Source organism: Carassius gibelio, chromosome B5 (assembly GCF_023724105.1).
Source record: "Carassius gibelio isolate Cgi1373 ecotype wild population from Czech Republic chromosome B5, carGib1.2-hapl.c, whole genome shotgun sequence".
Taxonomy (NCBI): Eukaryota; Metazoa; Chordata; class Actinopteri; order Cypriniformes; family Cyprinidae; genus Carassius; species Carassius gibelio.
In genome coordinates this window covers 31,597,896-31,613,895 of record NC_068400.1, presented here as the reverse complement: position 1 = coordinate 31,613,895, position 16,000 = coordinate 31,597,896, and the positions used below count along the sequence as shown (strand labels likewise).

General features: G+C 39.3%; 1 protein-coding gene across 4 annotated transcripts; it reads right to left on the bottom strand.

Annotated features, from left to right (window-relative positions):
- Positions 1-611: 611 nt before the first annotated feature.
- On the bottom strand, positions 612-15,363 carry LOC127957435 (WD repeat-containing protein 44). Of its 4 annotated transcripts, XM_052555967.1 has the most exons (21): positions 15,084-15,347; positions 14,835-14,981; positions 10,931-10,964; positions 10,645-10,752; positions 9,773-9,850; positions 8,568-9,159; positions 8,270-8,403; positions 8,078-8,170; positions 7,207-7,343; positions 6,493-6,576; positions 5,827-6,085; positions 5,572-5,710; positions 5,079-5,143; positions 4,844-4,960; positions 4,605-4,727; positions 3,105-3,296; positions 2,924-3,025; positions 2,656-2,771; positions 2,411-2,538; positions 1,438-1,572; positions 612-1,357 (listed from the first exon to the last, which is right to left on the bottom strand). In XM_052555967.1, the coding sequence occupies exons 2-21, from the start codon at positions 14,909-14,911 to the stop codon at positions 1,269-1,271; spliced, it is 2,802 nt and encodes a 933-aa protein (XP_052411927.1). In that variant the 5' UTR covers positions 14,912-14,981; positions 15,084-15,347; the 3' UTR covers positions 612-1,268. The 4 variants fall into 4 exon arrangements, with proteins under 4 accessions (XP_052411927.1, XP_052411929.1, XP_052411926.1 ...); XM_052555969.1 differs by lacking the exon at positions 10,645-10,752 and having other exon boundaries at positions 15,084-15,363; XM_052555966.1 differs by having other exon boundaries at positions 14,835-15,347.
- Positions 15,364-16,000: the final 637 nt, after the last annotated feature.

Genomic DNA, 16,000 nt, shown 5'->3' with positions numbered 1-16,000 from the left:
AATTATTGCTCTGCCGTGAGGTTCTCACTTGGAAGAAAATGGGTTTTAAAAGACTTTTATTTTCTCTATAACCACCCATTGATAATGCTGAGAATGCAACTCCTACCTTACAAACATCTCACAAGGAAAGAACAATTATTGGATTTGCTTTAAATAATTATGTAAGAATCTCAGGTGTCTTGTTGATTATAAAGCATTGGGATTTAACTAGCAATTCTAATATGACAAAAGAGGTGATACCATATGAAAACGTTTTTTTATGAATTACATTTTTTTGAGATTGTTCCCCTGTCGTCAGTGCTGCAGGACGAAGGCATGTTCACACAGGTGAGCAGGAACCCTGGACATCTTTCTTCTGATCAGTAGAAACGGCCTTATAATGTTAAAGTGTTATTTGTAACAGTTTACAAAAATGTGATTGTCTATCACATGTAAAGTGTTCTCTGATCTAAAGTAATCTTTAAATATAGTATTCTGAAGAAGGGACTTTTTTAATTCAATTGCCATTGCTCTAAAAGAAAAACATTTAATATTACATGAAAAATATTTCCTTTGCTCAGACATAGCAGTGAAAATACATGCAAAAAAAAAAAAAACATAGATGGAAAATCTTAATATATATATTTTTTATTTATTTCTGGAATCATACACCTAAAAAAAATCATGTTCAATTATTTTTACAACATAAAATAACACTGACAAAGATTCTTAAATTGAAATTAGTTGAGTTCGTGCTCATGTTGGAAATGTGAGATTTTGTGTTTTCCAGAAACATTGACTTTGGGGTTAGAGTGTGTGGGAGGGAATTCAAGTCTGTGTGTGTGTGTTTAAAGGGCTCCCATATCCATTCTGTCTCCATACAGGCTTGCCGTTTCACTCATTCTTTAAAATGGCATCATTGCTCTGCAAATAAAAGCCCTTTTTGAACATACAGTAAAAATACAACAAAACCTCTTCAGATGATATCAAATTAAAAAGAAAGGAAGGTAAAGACGGAGGCGTATAGCTGTAATGACGTTTGTCCCTGCTTCTCAACCGTCCCCACCTTCCAACTTCCTGGGTCTCTATTCTCTGCATATAAGGCGGGGCTTATAATCTCCACCTCCCAGAACACTCTCCAGCAGCTGATTGGTCAATGAATGGGGGCTCAGTTAGGAGTAAAGTGTCACTGATTTTTTTTTTTTTTTTTTTAGCTCTGTCCAAAAGCTCAGAGGAGCTTTTAAAATCAATTCTATATACTTCCTGTGTGTCATATTCAGCACAAGCACTCAGTATTTCTTAACATTGACAAAAACTTTAATGGCTCCAGTGAAATCCGCAGACAGCAAAACTTCAGAGTGGTCTGTTTTTAGGGCCCCTGAGGAAAAGATGAAGAAGAATGGGTTACTTTTGTACATTATAGTTGTGTGATCTCACAATGCTATTTCCAGTCAGTACCTGATGGGATGGTCTCAGAGTCATCTGTGCTGTCACTCTTACAGTCCGAGTCTGGTTTCTCTGTCCCAGCCTCCTGAGGCACGATGAGATCCGGATGTGGAGCAAAAATAGCTGAAGTAACCACAGCATTATGAGCTGCAAAGCAGAAAGCACAGTCATTTAAGACCCTATAAGTACATGTAGTCATTTTTGTTAGAACCTCACTACTGGGGAAAACATTTAATTTTGATAATTTTTTTTTAAAGAAAACACCAACACTCTCACTCCAGGTTTGATGTGCTTGTTTGAAGGGCCAACAAATTGATCAATATGACTAAAATAATAATAATACAAATAATACTAATAATAATTAAATCAAATGAAAGCAATTTCAAATTAACAAATAAATCAATATTAATGTCCTTAAGTTTTAAATTATTGTATCGTTGAATATTAAAAATAAATAAACTCGTACAGGTTTGGCATGACCCAAGGGTGAGTAAAACTTTCATTTTCGGGTGAACTATCCCTTCAAAGCTTGTTTTTTTGTTGACAACTGCTGGTTTTTAGGTGTGTATCATTTCAAGTTTATGAAGATGATTGGTATGCGATGCGTTGCCAGATGCAAAGATGAATAAAGGTCGAACAGCATTTGCTCCAAACCATGTTTCACAGAGATGGAAAGCAACAGATCATGAGTTGCTCATTTGTAAAAGATGTGCTTTGCCCTGCACGTATATTTAAATAAATTGCAGTCTTTTGATTTGTCAATCTCACTTAGCCACATCACATTTACCTTTTGTTTTGGACTAATCATGCAGTCCTAATGATCACGAGCACGTTTTGAACATGGTGGCTGTACGACCTTCAGTCAGTCAAACACTCCAGAAGTCTACTATTTGACAGACTGCCAAAACAAATACTAACTGGAATATTTGTATCTGTTTAACTGCCGCTGCTCTCAGTGTATGATTCATTTTTGTTCCATCATTACCTTTGATCCCTTCCCAGAAGTCATTGCGGTCTCTCCGTACAGAGGTGAATTTGCTCAGGTCGTGGTATGTGCTCCAGATGTACACATACTTGTCCTCCGAGCCGCTCACAATGAAAGAGTAATCGTGACTGCAAGAACAAGATGAGATCCTTGAGATTCACTCATATTTTCCAGCGTTCAGAAGAAGTGTGAGATCAGAGATGGACATATCTGGGCTGTGAGTCTTTCAGACTTGTTCTTCTCACCTGAAGCTGGCTTTGATCTGACTGCTGCTGTTCACATAGCCTTTGTACTTCATAGACAGAGACAAATCTCTGAGGTCATACAGGCGAATGCGAGAGTCGTTTGACGTCACCAAGATCTGCAGAGAAAACGGAAGTTGGCATTAACTGAGACTAAAAGATGGTGTCAAGTTTGATCACCTTGACTTGAGTAAAAACATCATTCAAGTTATATTTCAGTAAATAAATAGGGGTTTAAGTCTATCTGCAGTCGTTTTCTGTTTCCTCTTACCTTGTTCTCTCCTGGCAGCGGCTCAATACCGGTGATTTTGCGGCCCACACGATTCCTGCCTCTCGTGGAGCGGACATGGATTTGGGTGTGATATTTAAGGCGCTAAGCAGAGCATGATGAAAGGAGGAGTAAGTGATTATAATCGACTATTTAGGGTTGGATTGGAAGCAGAAATGCTCACCTCTGTGTCATAGAAAATGCAGCGTCCATCGTAGGTGCCAATAACTGCATATTTTCCATTCTGGCAGAAGTTAGCTGCTGTTATCAGACGCGTCTGTCCGTCCACCTCATTCCACAGTGCCACTTTCTTATCTGGAATATTCCATAACCGCAACTTTCCGTCCAAAGAACCACTCAAAAAATACCTGTCATCCTGCGGGTTTTTAGAAAAAGCACAAACTTTCAAATCATAGTGGACACATACACTACCATTCCAATGAACGGGGAAGAAATCAATTGTTTATTTAGCAAGAACAAATTAAACTGATTATAACTGACAGTAAAATACATTTATAATTTGATTTTAAAATAAAAGGTATTTATTTGAACTGTCTATTTATCAAAGGATTCTGAAGAAATTCCTCATGTTTCCACATAAATATTAAGCAGCACAACATTCTTCAACATTGCTAAGAAATGTTTCTTAAGGCATAAAATCGGCATATTAGAATGATCTTTGGAGGATCATTTGACACTGAAGACTGGTTAGCTGCTGAAAATTCAGCTTTGCCATCAAAGGAATAAATTAAATTTTAAAAACCTTTTATAATAATATTGCACTAGGGGACAGATTTAATAAAAAGGGCAAATTGGCATTAGAGTGTTATTCCATTAAAGCGCTGATGGGAGGGGAAAATTCTGCGGCTGATTTACTGATAATGTGCACATAAAAGAACCCAGATGCAGCCAGAGCATTTCCAGAATGACCAGCGCAATCTATCAAAAGCAGAGCAAATTACCGCCTAATTTAAGACATGCTTATATAATGGCAAAAAAAAACAGTTTTCACTAGCGCAAACATTAGTACCGTATTTTTTGGATTATAAGTCGCACCTGAGTATAAGTCGCATCAGTGCAAAAATACGTCATGACGAAGAAAAAAAAACATAAGTTGCACCGGACTATAAGTCGCATTTATTTAGACCCAAGAACCAAGAGAAAAGATTACCGTCTATAGCCGCGAGAGGGCGCTCTATGCTGCTTAGTGTAGACTACAGAAGCAGTGAGCAGCATAGAGTGCCCTCTCGCGGCTGGAGACGGTAATGTTTTCTTTTAGTTCATTTCTCTTGGTTCATGTCAAATTCATTTTGATAAATAAGTCGCACCTGACTATAAGTCGCAGGACCAGCCAAACTATGAAAAAAAAGTGTGACTTATAGTCCGGAAAATATGGTAAATCGCACTGCTTGGTCCAGTTTAATACTCTCCTCCCATAAATTTTGCGTCTGAAAGGGAAACTCCTACAAATGTATATTCAATGAGTTCATGTGCAAAAATAACTGTGCTCATGCCTTTTCAGAGCTAATTCTTCACTGCGCAGCTTCAGTAAATACTGGCAGTACTATTTTAACGTCAAAAGACATTTTGCACTAGCACAAGCTGTTAGTAAATCTGGACTTATATCTGCTTTTTCCAACCCCGAAAAGTAGTGTATACCAGAGTACACGAGAAGCACACTTACCCTGGGATGAAATGCAATGGCTGTCACAAAGTCTATGTGCTGAAAACAGCAGAGACACTCCCTCCTAGAGATGTGCCACAAACGAACCGTCTTATCCATTGAGGATGACAGCAAGAAGTAGTTCTAATCAGAAAAGAAGCGATATAATTATGTCCGGTTCCTCTATCTTATGCTGTGAACTTCAAATGTTTTCCAAACTCAAGTGGTCCAGTAGAGCACTGATGACCGTAAGCACTCACCTTGGACCAGGACAGATCCAGCAGGTCAGCTGTGTGACCCTTGTACTTGCAGAACGGAACTTGCCGGAATGGCACATTTCTGTCCTCAGTGTCTGCATCTTCCACTGCAGCAACAAACTGAGCGAGAGAAAGCAGGAGAGACCAATATCATACAGCTTTAAATCATCACTTATAAGCATGAAATACAAAATAAAGAACAACTTCAGAATAAGCAAATTTCAGAAATTTTCCTTACCCCTCCTTCAGTATCTGATTTTGAGGAACAAAGACTCTCCTGTGAGGGAGATGGTGACACACGTCCTATGAGATATAGGAGACACCAAAGAGATTATTTTTTTTTCTTTTTTAAAAGGAAACCAAGCTCAAAAAAGTAGATCTAGCTAGGTTTTAAAGCAGAGCTGGTTGATTTGCACACGTTCAACATCGGCAGCAAAACAACAGCGCTGTGCTTTGAAAGTCATTCGCTTTTATTGATTTTCAGTGTTTGTTTCCTAGACAAAGATCAAGCTTAACCTTGGGCTAAACTACACAGTAAGTGGCGATTCATCTTTTAAATGTAAATCTAGCTCTAGTAATTCATTTCATTATGAACAGGTCCATTCAACACATCTGACAACCACAGACTGTTCAAATACTTTTTGCGGCCACAGTTTAAGAACTTTGTGAAAGCTACAGGATGTTAGGAATAGACAGAAGTCTCTATATACACAAGAGTGTGTTTGTGTTACCTTCTGTGTTATATTTTATTCTCATATTGTTGAAGTAGTCAAAGGCATTTTTTAGGACCCAGATCCGAACCACATTATCCTGCCCTGCTGTAGCCAACAGCCGCCCACAATGAGAGAATTTCATTGTCCAGACAGCACCCTGAGAGAGACAGAGGGGAAGGAGAAGTGGTCAAATCACGGAAGACAGAACTAACTACATCACAGATCACAAAACATGCTAAAGTTCACATTAAAGGTCACACGCGCTCTCCTCACCATGTGTTCTCCACTCAGGTCCTGCACTACTTTGATTTGGTCAAAGTCAAAGGGCCCTTTGAAGCTGTGAGCAGCTTTAAACTTGACCGGTCGGGTGTACGGCATCCCCTCATCATCACTGGAGGATGGGTCATCCTGGTCTGTGTGGAACACTTCATCCCGAACGCTTTTGACTTTATTTACGGCTTTCTCTCCATATTCCTCCGCCAAGTGCTTCGCCCTCTTCACAGACTTGCCCAGAAACTTTTTCAGCTGTGTACTGAGTGAATAGAGAAGAACAGACTATGTCTTAAAAAATAACCCTCAGAGGTCCTTCAAGATATATGCTTTTTATTCGGTCAGTTACACTACCATTCAAAAGTAATATTTTTAAAGAAATCAAAGCATCTGTAACGGCATATTATAATGATTTCTGAAGGATCGTGTGTCAAAATACAAGTTTGCCATTAGAGGAATAAATTGCATTTTAAAATAGAAAAAAATTGTTATTTTAAATTCTAAAAATAATTTCACAATATTACTGTTTTACTGAATTTTTTATCAAATACATGTAGCCTTGGTGAGCATAAGAGACTTCTTTAAAAGAACACAAAAATGTAACTTTTGAACAGTTAAGTACAATTTATTTTCTATGAATACTGTTATAAATAAACATCCATCTCTTACGTTTTCTGTTTCAGTTTCCCTCCATCTGTGTCTATGAGTGCAGGCTGAGACTTTTCATCATCATCAGACTGCGCCGCATCATTTCTGCCAAGAAAAAAAAGAACGTGTGAGATCCCACCCTAAAGCGTTCAGAGCTGCTGGCTTTCGAAATTAGGTTGCATTTAATCCTGATGTAAAACGAGAAATGAGAAACACTGTTCCAGGACCTGATCCAGCTACCCAAATGTTTCAGATTAACCACACGAACAGAAACTACAAAACTGTTATCAGCTCAGCATTATGAAGCACTTCTTGCCAAAATGTTCCACTTGTGTTCAAGTGGTTTCAAATCAGAAGAGAGCGGAAAAGGAGAAGGGATTACATGCCTTCGCCCTTCTAAAGAGAAAAACAGTCTGTAGGTTTCATTCTGGCTGATAAAATGAGGGCAGATGAGAGTGTAGCGAATCGGATTACTGAAAGGATTCGAATCTGCTGCCTGAGGGCACCACCACATCAGCACAAGCAGAGTGTCAGAAAAGAAAAATGATCCTTGATATTACACATGAAAGATAAAATCAGTTTAGAAAAGCTCCAAAACTCTATGATGGATTGTGGATTATAGGATACAGTAGTACATCTTAGCTGTTATGACATCTTGAAAATTTGTCCATGTTTTCATGGAGCCAACTTGTGTATCTACATCTTCGATTCAAGTGAACAGTTGGTGGTTCTTACGAGATATACTCCTTGGTTCTCCTCATGATGTGCAGTGTGAGCGGGTTGATTCCAGTCGGGAGCTTCTCTTCTGCCTGGATCAAAGGGATCTCCTCACCAGTGTCCAGATTCTTGATCATCACCATTGCAAGAATCTCCTGCATAACAAAACACAAAGATTACTGCCTTGAGTAATAATCAATGTAGGAGATTCATTATATCACAAAGACATAAAACTGCAGAAGGCCATGTAAAATACAACCAAGCAAATGAATGAATGAATGAAGGAACAGTCGCCCTCCTAATATGGTTATTACCCACATACCTGCTTTTCAGCTAATCTGTTACAACTATTAGGAAACCTAACCATATTAATATAGTCTTGCTAAAGTTTAGATTGTGTCCCTCCAACTTTTTAGTTCACAGAGTGCGGCAGGAATGCATCCTAAAACCCAGAAGCAAGTAAAGTTCCATCATCCCATGAAATGCCAAGTTTTATTCTAAAACATAAAATATATCAGACAGTAACAATCCCACTTGTGAGTCTTTATAAACGTATGCATTTTATTTTTACTTTAACTGCATGTTGTCTGTGATGTTAAATGTCCTTAAGCCAAACTGTCCAACTTTTAGATTTCTAATAAAGACTGAAAGGGTTTTTGGAAGCTTAGTGGTGGTGTTGTTGACAGTCGAGTAGTTCATTTATAAGAGTCTTAAACCCACATCTTTTTTCGGCAATAATCCTAAAGCTAATAGAAAAGTCCTTTTTATTGAGGGAAAGAGTGTGAACTTCTAGGTTGGCCTACAAAGCTACATAATTCCTGCAGCACTCTATTCTTATGATCATCTTGCAAAATTCACGTGAATGCAAGTATGTGCACACAAACATTACCTCATCTGTAAGCTCTCTTCCCGAGTTAGACCTTGGTCTTTGCGGTCCAGCAGTCTCACTTCCAGTAGGACTTGATGTTTGCTCATCATTTTCCTGCTTATACAAAAGAACAGACATCAATGTACGATGGCAAATATTCATGTGGAATCTAAATATTTAGATTATTTGAAATGGCTGTAATTAAATGTGAACCTGTGCAGTGACCACTTTATCACCACTTGTGGCGCTAGCGAGGTCCAGTGAGTGCTGGAGTTCTTTAGCGATACATCGTAATGTGGCGTTTGGGCTGACCAAACCACACAGCTCGTCCGCTGGCTCTATGGAGACTGACCAATCATAGAGAATGTTATCGCTTTAGTCATTACTAAGTTAATATTTCACATTTCATTTTATACCAGTCAGAAGTGTTAACTGCCAGAAGTGTTAACTGCCATAGTCAGAGTGGCATTTTTACATTTTTAATAAACCAACAATATTTAAAAACTCTTACTTTCTAGCCCTGCTGGTCGCATCACTTCCTGGGATTTTTTAGCTGAAAAGCTGGGCCGTGAGGGGGGAGGCGGCCTTGGAGGTGGAGCCCCAGTGGGCGGAGGTGGCCTTGAGGGCGGCGGCTTCTTGGTGCTAGCTACAATATCTGGCTCCACTGTAAACTGTCTGGGAGGTTTGGAAGGGCCAGGGCCATCTGCATCACTCATAGGGACCTGCTCAAGAATATCAGCCGTTTCTGCAGAAGGCAGGGAGGTGGGTTGCGATGGTTGACCCAAAGCGCTTGTAATGTCAGGAGGAGGTGGCATAGCCTGGTCATGACCAGCCACATCCGGTGCTCTGTCCTGAATGTCTTCTGACCTCACTTCCTTCGGCCTTACATCAGGCAACTGCTCAATGCAACCCGACTCATGCGGTGTTACATCAGGATCCTCTGGAAGCACCAAGGCGCCCTCAGGAACCAGGTTTTCTTTAACACTGCAACCTTCTGTTCCTGCCCTCTCCCCTTCAGATGTGGCAGCACAGGCCTCCTCTCCTCTCAACAGCTGATCTTCCACTCCACTTTTCTTACTCTCTTCAATAATACTGTCAATGATCTGGAAACAACAATCAGAAAGAGGGACAGTAAGAAAATTGTGCTTTAGCATTCACGTAGAATGCAACAAACAAAAGCTTTGTTTACACTAGGCATCTAAACTTACAGTGTTTCTTAACCACATCAATGATTTATGTCTCGAGAGCTCAGGGTTCACATTTATTGATCAAGAAAACTTTGGCATCCAGACAACTTGCAATATGCACGAATTATCAGGAGAGTTTCAAACACATATAATCATTGATTTTTGTTTACTGGCACAAAATACTGAGTATGCTTTGATGCAAGGTTTTCCCGTTTCTTTACAAATTTTATTTAACAAGCTACTTCTTTTTCTACCTTAATAAAGCATGATTAGACAGCAAGTTGAGATTTAATATTTGCATTAAGCTTTTGTTTTGCTGGGTTGCAACTAACCCGTTGACACAGACCACTTGAGAGAAATGACCTATTTTTTGGGCAGACATCCAAAAGCAAACATACACTAGAGAGCATAGAATGCTTCTGTTATGATTACTTTTAAGTGAAACAAAGAGAAAATGAAAAGAGAGAAACTAGATATAAGGAATAAAAAAGCGGCAAGTAAGAGCTGCACAGCTTTATCATGGCCAAACCTGAAGAGAATCGTCATGGCGGGATTCAGGCTGAGCCAATCCAGCGGCGACTTCTTCTACCACATTCTCTGCAGGACCCTACAGGCAATCAAAAGCAACAGTTGAAAACATCCAATTCTTAAATACAAACCGCCCTGTCTGTTTGTTTTTTTTTTTACAACAAAAATAAAGTATTTTTTACAGAGTCAAATACAGTTCCAGAATTCTCAAAAAGTTCTTTAAACAGCAGTTGAGCCCTGGTTTGTTTGGCAGGATCGGTTTTATTTAAATGATTAAACAGAACTACAGCAAAGCCTCAAATTCTACTATCAACCTCTGATCATCTTTCCATTCTGCACTCATGTGCCTAAAGAACTTCTCTAAAAGGTTAGATCCATCATCCAACAAAGGCATATGCCTCAAGCAAACCCAAACACTGGCCAACACAAAATCTGACTGGATGAACACCCTCCCCATTTGCATGTTCATTTAAATGATAGGAACGGTCATTTGCTCACATTATTTTTTCAGCTACCAATAAGGTTTTAGTGCAACTAATTTCACTTAAAGGGGTCATCGGATACCCATTTTCCACAAGTTGATATGATTCTTAAGGGTCTTAATGAAAAGTCTATAACATGCTTTGGTAAAAATTTATCAATGGTAATGTAATAAAACACTTTTTTACCCTGTCAAAATCAGCTCTGTTTTCAGCAAGCCATTTTAGTTCATGTTCCTTTAAATGCTAATGAGCTCTGCTCATCCTGCCCCCTCTTCTGTGGGTAATGAGCAGTACTGTTTAATCTAGCTGTATTTAGCTACGAAACTTGCTAACTAGCACATTATTGGGAAAGGCTATTTGCATAGATACATAAGAAAAACCTTTTACTCACTTCTTCTGTTTGTGAAGCTAAATCATGAATGATTTGTGTGAACATAGAAGCATTTAGGCAGATCAGGGGTGCATTCCCTTCCAAAACGAAATTTTCATCAGATGACCCCTTTAACACAATTTACCAATGCAATCAAATCAGCAGATTCTGTCTGGAACCACCCATGGGCAAATGCTGCTAAATTACTTTCTATTTGCTAAGTAAATTCTCGCTATTTTTTTTTATCACATTTTCACTTTGTAGTGCACAGGTAGAAACATTTATGTAAATAACTGGAAACTCTTACCCCAGGCAGAGGAAGTTCAAACTTTGCCGGTGACCTATAAGGGGAAAAAGAACAAATAATTAATTAATAACACAGGTCACCAGGGCACACACAGCTACATTTTGACACATAGGCCTATGCTCACATATTTGATTAAAAAAACATGTGGATTTTGAGTCTTCATTTGCTTCAGCAGTGTTACATTTAGTCATTTTGCAGACACTTTTATCCAAAGCGACTTACAATTGGGGGATAGATAAAGCAATTCTTCTTAAAGAGGCAAACAGACACAGTAAGTGCTTGAAATACCAAGTTTTAGACATCGTTTACATAAGTACGAGCTAGAAAAAGGAGGAGTAAATAAAGAGGACATTTTTTTTATGGTGAAGCGAAGTAGTTTAGAAAGAGATGAGTTTTCAACTGTCACTTGAAAATTGTCAGGGATTCAGCATTCCAGATAGGGATGGGAAGATCATTCCACCGGCCAGGAATGGTGAACGAGAATGTTCTGGAAAGTGAGCCTCTCTGTGATGGTACCATGAGGCATTGCTCACTAGCGGATCTCAGACTTCTGGAGGGGATGTAGATGCATAATAGTGAGTGGAAGTAGGCGGGTGCTGAGTCTGTGGCTGTTCTATGTGCAAGCATCATTAGCCGCATTTCCACTGTCGGGCCAGTGCGAGCCAGGGCTTAAAGCGGGCCGGGCGGGGCTCATAGCCCCGGGCCAGTAGCACGAGGCCAGAATAGCGCAGGGTTTCCACAGTGGAGCTTGAAGCACCGCTGCACGTCACTAAAACACGCCCTTTACACGCCTCTCAGAACAACGTCATGCAACCTCATTATTTCACCAACAAAGAGAAGTTATCAGAAAACTAAGAAATAAGTCCCTGGAACATGCGCGATCACAAAACGAACATGATAAAAGCGGCAGTTTGTTTGCATGCTTTGTTATATATTCAAATTCAAAATCATCAATGTTTTAACTATAGAATAAGTGATACATTGATCATATTGTTTTAATTTATTAGGACTCAAAATTATTCACACATAAATACACTTATTTCTATTCTATTTATTTATTTTTAACGCTCATGAAAATAGCCTGCTTATTCAGTCGAGTCTGTTTCTGTTTATTAGCCACAGTAACCGTCACATTTAGAATTAATGATAATATCTCTATTTTTGTAAGCTCCCGAACAAAAAACATTATTAGGCTATATTCTTTTATGATAGGCAACGTGAGCTAAACTCTCGGAGCTGACGTCTGATTTCTTCAAGCGTCATATTTTACCATGTTTACTATGGTAACAAGTTTAGCGTGCATATCTTTTTCATCGCTAATAAATATTTCTGCCTTATTTAGTGATTATAATCCACATCAGATGAAGTTATTTCAAACACTCGCTGCTGACTGAAAGAGAGTTTTGAGCTTGACTTATTTAAAAAAAAAAAGTGTTTAATGCTGGTGTTAAAGCTGTTATCTTTCTGAAAAGATCCTCAGCGCAGACTCTCTATTTTTATAAAAGCTCCCAAACAAAAATAATTATTATATTTTGATGATATGCAACGTGGAGCTAAACTCACGAAACGAGACGACAGATAAAATGTTACTTAATAAATACACAATTATAATAGAGAATAAGAAGCTGATGTCTGATTTATCCAAGCGGTCATATTTAGCATGTTTACTATAGTAACGTTAATGTTTAGCGTGCATAGTCTTTTACATCACTTATAAATATTTCTGCCTTGTTTAATGATTATAATCCACATCGGATCAAGTTATTTCAAACACTTGCTGCTAACTAAGAGTGAGTTTTGAGCTCAACTTATTTTAAAACGTCTTTAATGCTGGTGTTAAAGCTGTTATCTTTCTGAAATGATCCGCGCTGACGCTCTCCAGACGCTGAGAAACTCCGCCTTTGTTCATAACCCCTCCTCTAGCCCCAACTGGCCCGCTTTGGCCCAAGGATTTCGTCGGGCCGAAAAAACCTGGCCGTTGGCCCCGAGGAAGCCCCGACGAGGCACGATCAAGCCCCGGAAGTGACAGTGGAAACGCGACTGGCCCTAGCACGCACTAGCACGCCCGGTCCTAGCTCGATAGTGGAAACACGGCTAATGTCTTGAACTTTATGTGAGCCACAACCGGTAGCCAGTGCAAGGAGATATAGAGAGGTATAACATGGGCTCTGGAGGAGAGGACAAATATCATCTAGACAAGAGGTTAAATTAGAGCATAAAGTGTAATCTGCTACATTCACATCCACAGATGAGCTATGGGTAGGTGAGGGAAGAGAGGAGGATACTACGGAGGAAAGATGGGAGGGGGAATGAAAGCCAATGTTTCATCTAAAAGTAACCAGTATGGGGGGTTGGGGCACACAGGTAGCAAAATGTAGTTTAAATGTAATGAAGAAATGGTCAGAGATATGTAGGGGCTTTACCAGAATATTGTCCGCAATACAATTGCGTGTGTAAATTAAGTCAAGATGGCTGTCTGATTTGCACGGGCTTGTAGTGGTAAATCGTCTGAGATCAAATGAAGCAAGGAGTGAATGGAAGTCTGTAGCAGAAGTCATCCAGATGAATGATAAAGTCGTCAAAGACTAAATGTGGACAGCCGTCCTCAGGAAATGAGGACAGCAGGCCATCCAGCTCCTTTAGGAAGGTGCCTAGAATTTGTTAGTGTTCACACTGTTAAAAGTCAAGAGAAGTCTAATTAGTCAACCTTAATAAAGCTGTGTGTGTACATAAACAGTCAGTGGGTGTGAGGGCTCCTCCCAGCACTGAGCTTACATGAAGTCTGCGCCTAATTAAAACTAAACAGCATTCATGAACAGACAAGCCCTTCAATCTCACACCCATTATCCAGCAACTCTAAGCAATAGCCCAGCAACCAAACACAAACTTTTAAATTAGCCTTCAACATTCACAGATGACACTGTCATAACCTTCCTCCGACACTGTCACAGCTCTTCTCACACACACCTTTGACCCCAGTCATGCTGGGATAACAAGAACAGGTGGATTTTTCTATACTTAACAAGTAGACTCGTTCTTCATAAAAGAGCAATTATTTTTCTGAAGCTTCAAGTCTTCATGTCTTCGTTCACACTGAGAATCTGAGTCATCCAGGCTCTTTTTCTGAAAATAGCGGTCATGTTTGTGACTAAAACACTGCCTGTCAAATATATCTCGGTCTAAATACATGATTTACAAACTGTTAGACAGTAATTTTATTGGTAGAGAATTAGTAGAGAATAATACTTGAATACAGTGGGGAAATTGCATAACAACTTGAGCTGGAAATGGCTGAGATTCACTAGGGGCACATATTTAAAATGTTTAAACCACAGACTCAGAAAATCCCACAAAACCATATTGATGTAGGACATTTGCATAGTGTTTGGAGGCTATTTCATGGACACAAGAAGTACTCTTTTGAAGTGGACTCCATCCCCCACATTTCCAAACCTGATATGCTTAGATTATTCCAAACATCAACCTTAATGACTTTCTTTTCACAAAATAACATACTAAGAAAGTTCTTTTTTAGGATTTTAAAGGCTTTAAACCCATCTAGTTCAATTGACAATACCAAAACAACATAACAGCAACATCATATGAACGTGACGTGTCAAGGCGAGACTGTGGCTATGTTTCAAAACCCCTCAGCTGACTCGAATAGCCAAAAAAGACTGTCTAGGTAGAGAGCTCACTAATGCAAAAGTCATATGACTTAATGTATGCACATAGTAAACGGTATATGGCTGTACAGAAGCAGTAAATTTATAAACCAGGAATGGAGCAACTGTTGACAGCTGTGACAGGCGCAGGTTCATTCTCCATTCACATGACGGACATCTGACATCAACCTGATGCATTTAGAATAATATGCATTTTGTTATATTGAAATGAGACTCACGCATGAGGTGAGGGAGTGAAGTTAACATCCTCCGCCGCATCGTAAAACTCCTCCGTATCGCTGGTGTCCGACGCCATTGAGCCCGGTCTGCATACAGAGGCCGCCGCCACTGCTGCTGTTTCAGCAAACGAGGAAAAAGTCCCAGAGCTTGTGAACCAGAAAACGGCAAAATTAACGTCTGACAAGTATCTGGATTTGCTCCTGGCGCGCGTCTATGACATAAGTGCTGGGAGCGGCCGCTCCGCTCACCTGAAAGTACGATGACGCCTGAAGACACACGGCCTAAATTACACGATCTCAGTGGGATTACGTTTTATTTTTTTTAAGCAAATTCAGCAGGTTATGTAGTTCTAATCTGTCGGTAATGCAATGTGAAGGTCCGCCCGATGCGTTTAGTGTGGACTGTCAGTGATCCTAACATATCGGGAAGATCCCCTACCGGGATTTATGATCGAAAACAAACCAAGAGGAGGAACAGAAACGGGGACAGGTCTTCTCGCGTCCACCGAAGTCTCGCACTATCTCGCGGTGTTTGGAAAGCATGAGCCATGGACAGCTGATCTGTAGTTCCGATGAATCGTTAGATAGATAGATAGATAGATAGATAGATAGATAGATAGATAGATAGATAGATAGATAGATAGATAGATAGATAGATACATAGATAGATAGATAGATAGATAGATAGATAGATAGATAGATAGATAGATAGATAGATAGATAGATGCCCTTACGAAAATTAACCATGTTTTTATTACAAATAACAAAAACCAATGGTTACTATAGTTAAACAATGGTTGGTAACCATAAATTAACAATGGTTTTGCCACACTAACCATAGTTTATCCATGTTATTTGCAGTAAAACTGTGTTTATACAAATGGTAATCCATACACACACACACACACACACACAAAGAAAAACATGGTTACTAAACTTTTACTACAATAAAACCCATGGCGTTTAGAAGAAAATAAGAAGACAGATAGACAGATAGACAGATAGACAGACAGATAGATAGATAGATAGATAGATAGATAGATAGATAGATAGATAGATAGATAGATAGATAGATAGATAGATAGATAGATAGATAGATAGATATTGTGATTCCTAATTTCATCCACTGGAGAGTGCAGTAGGCTAGGGTCTGTGTAATTCTGTAT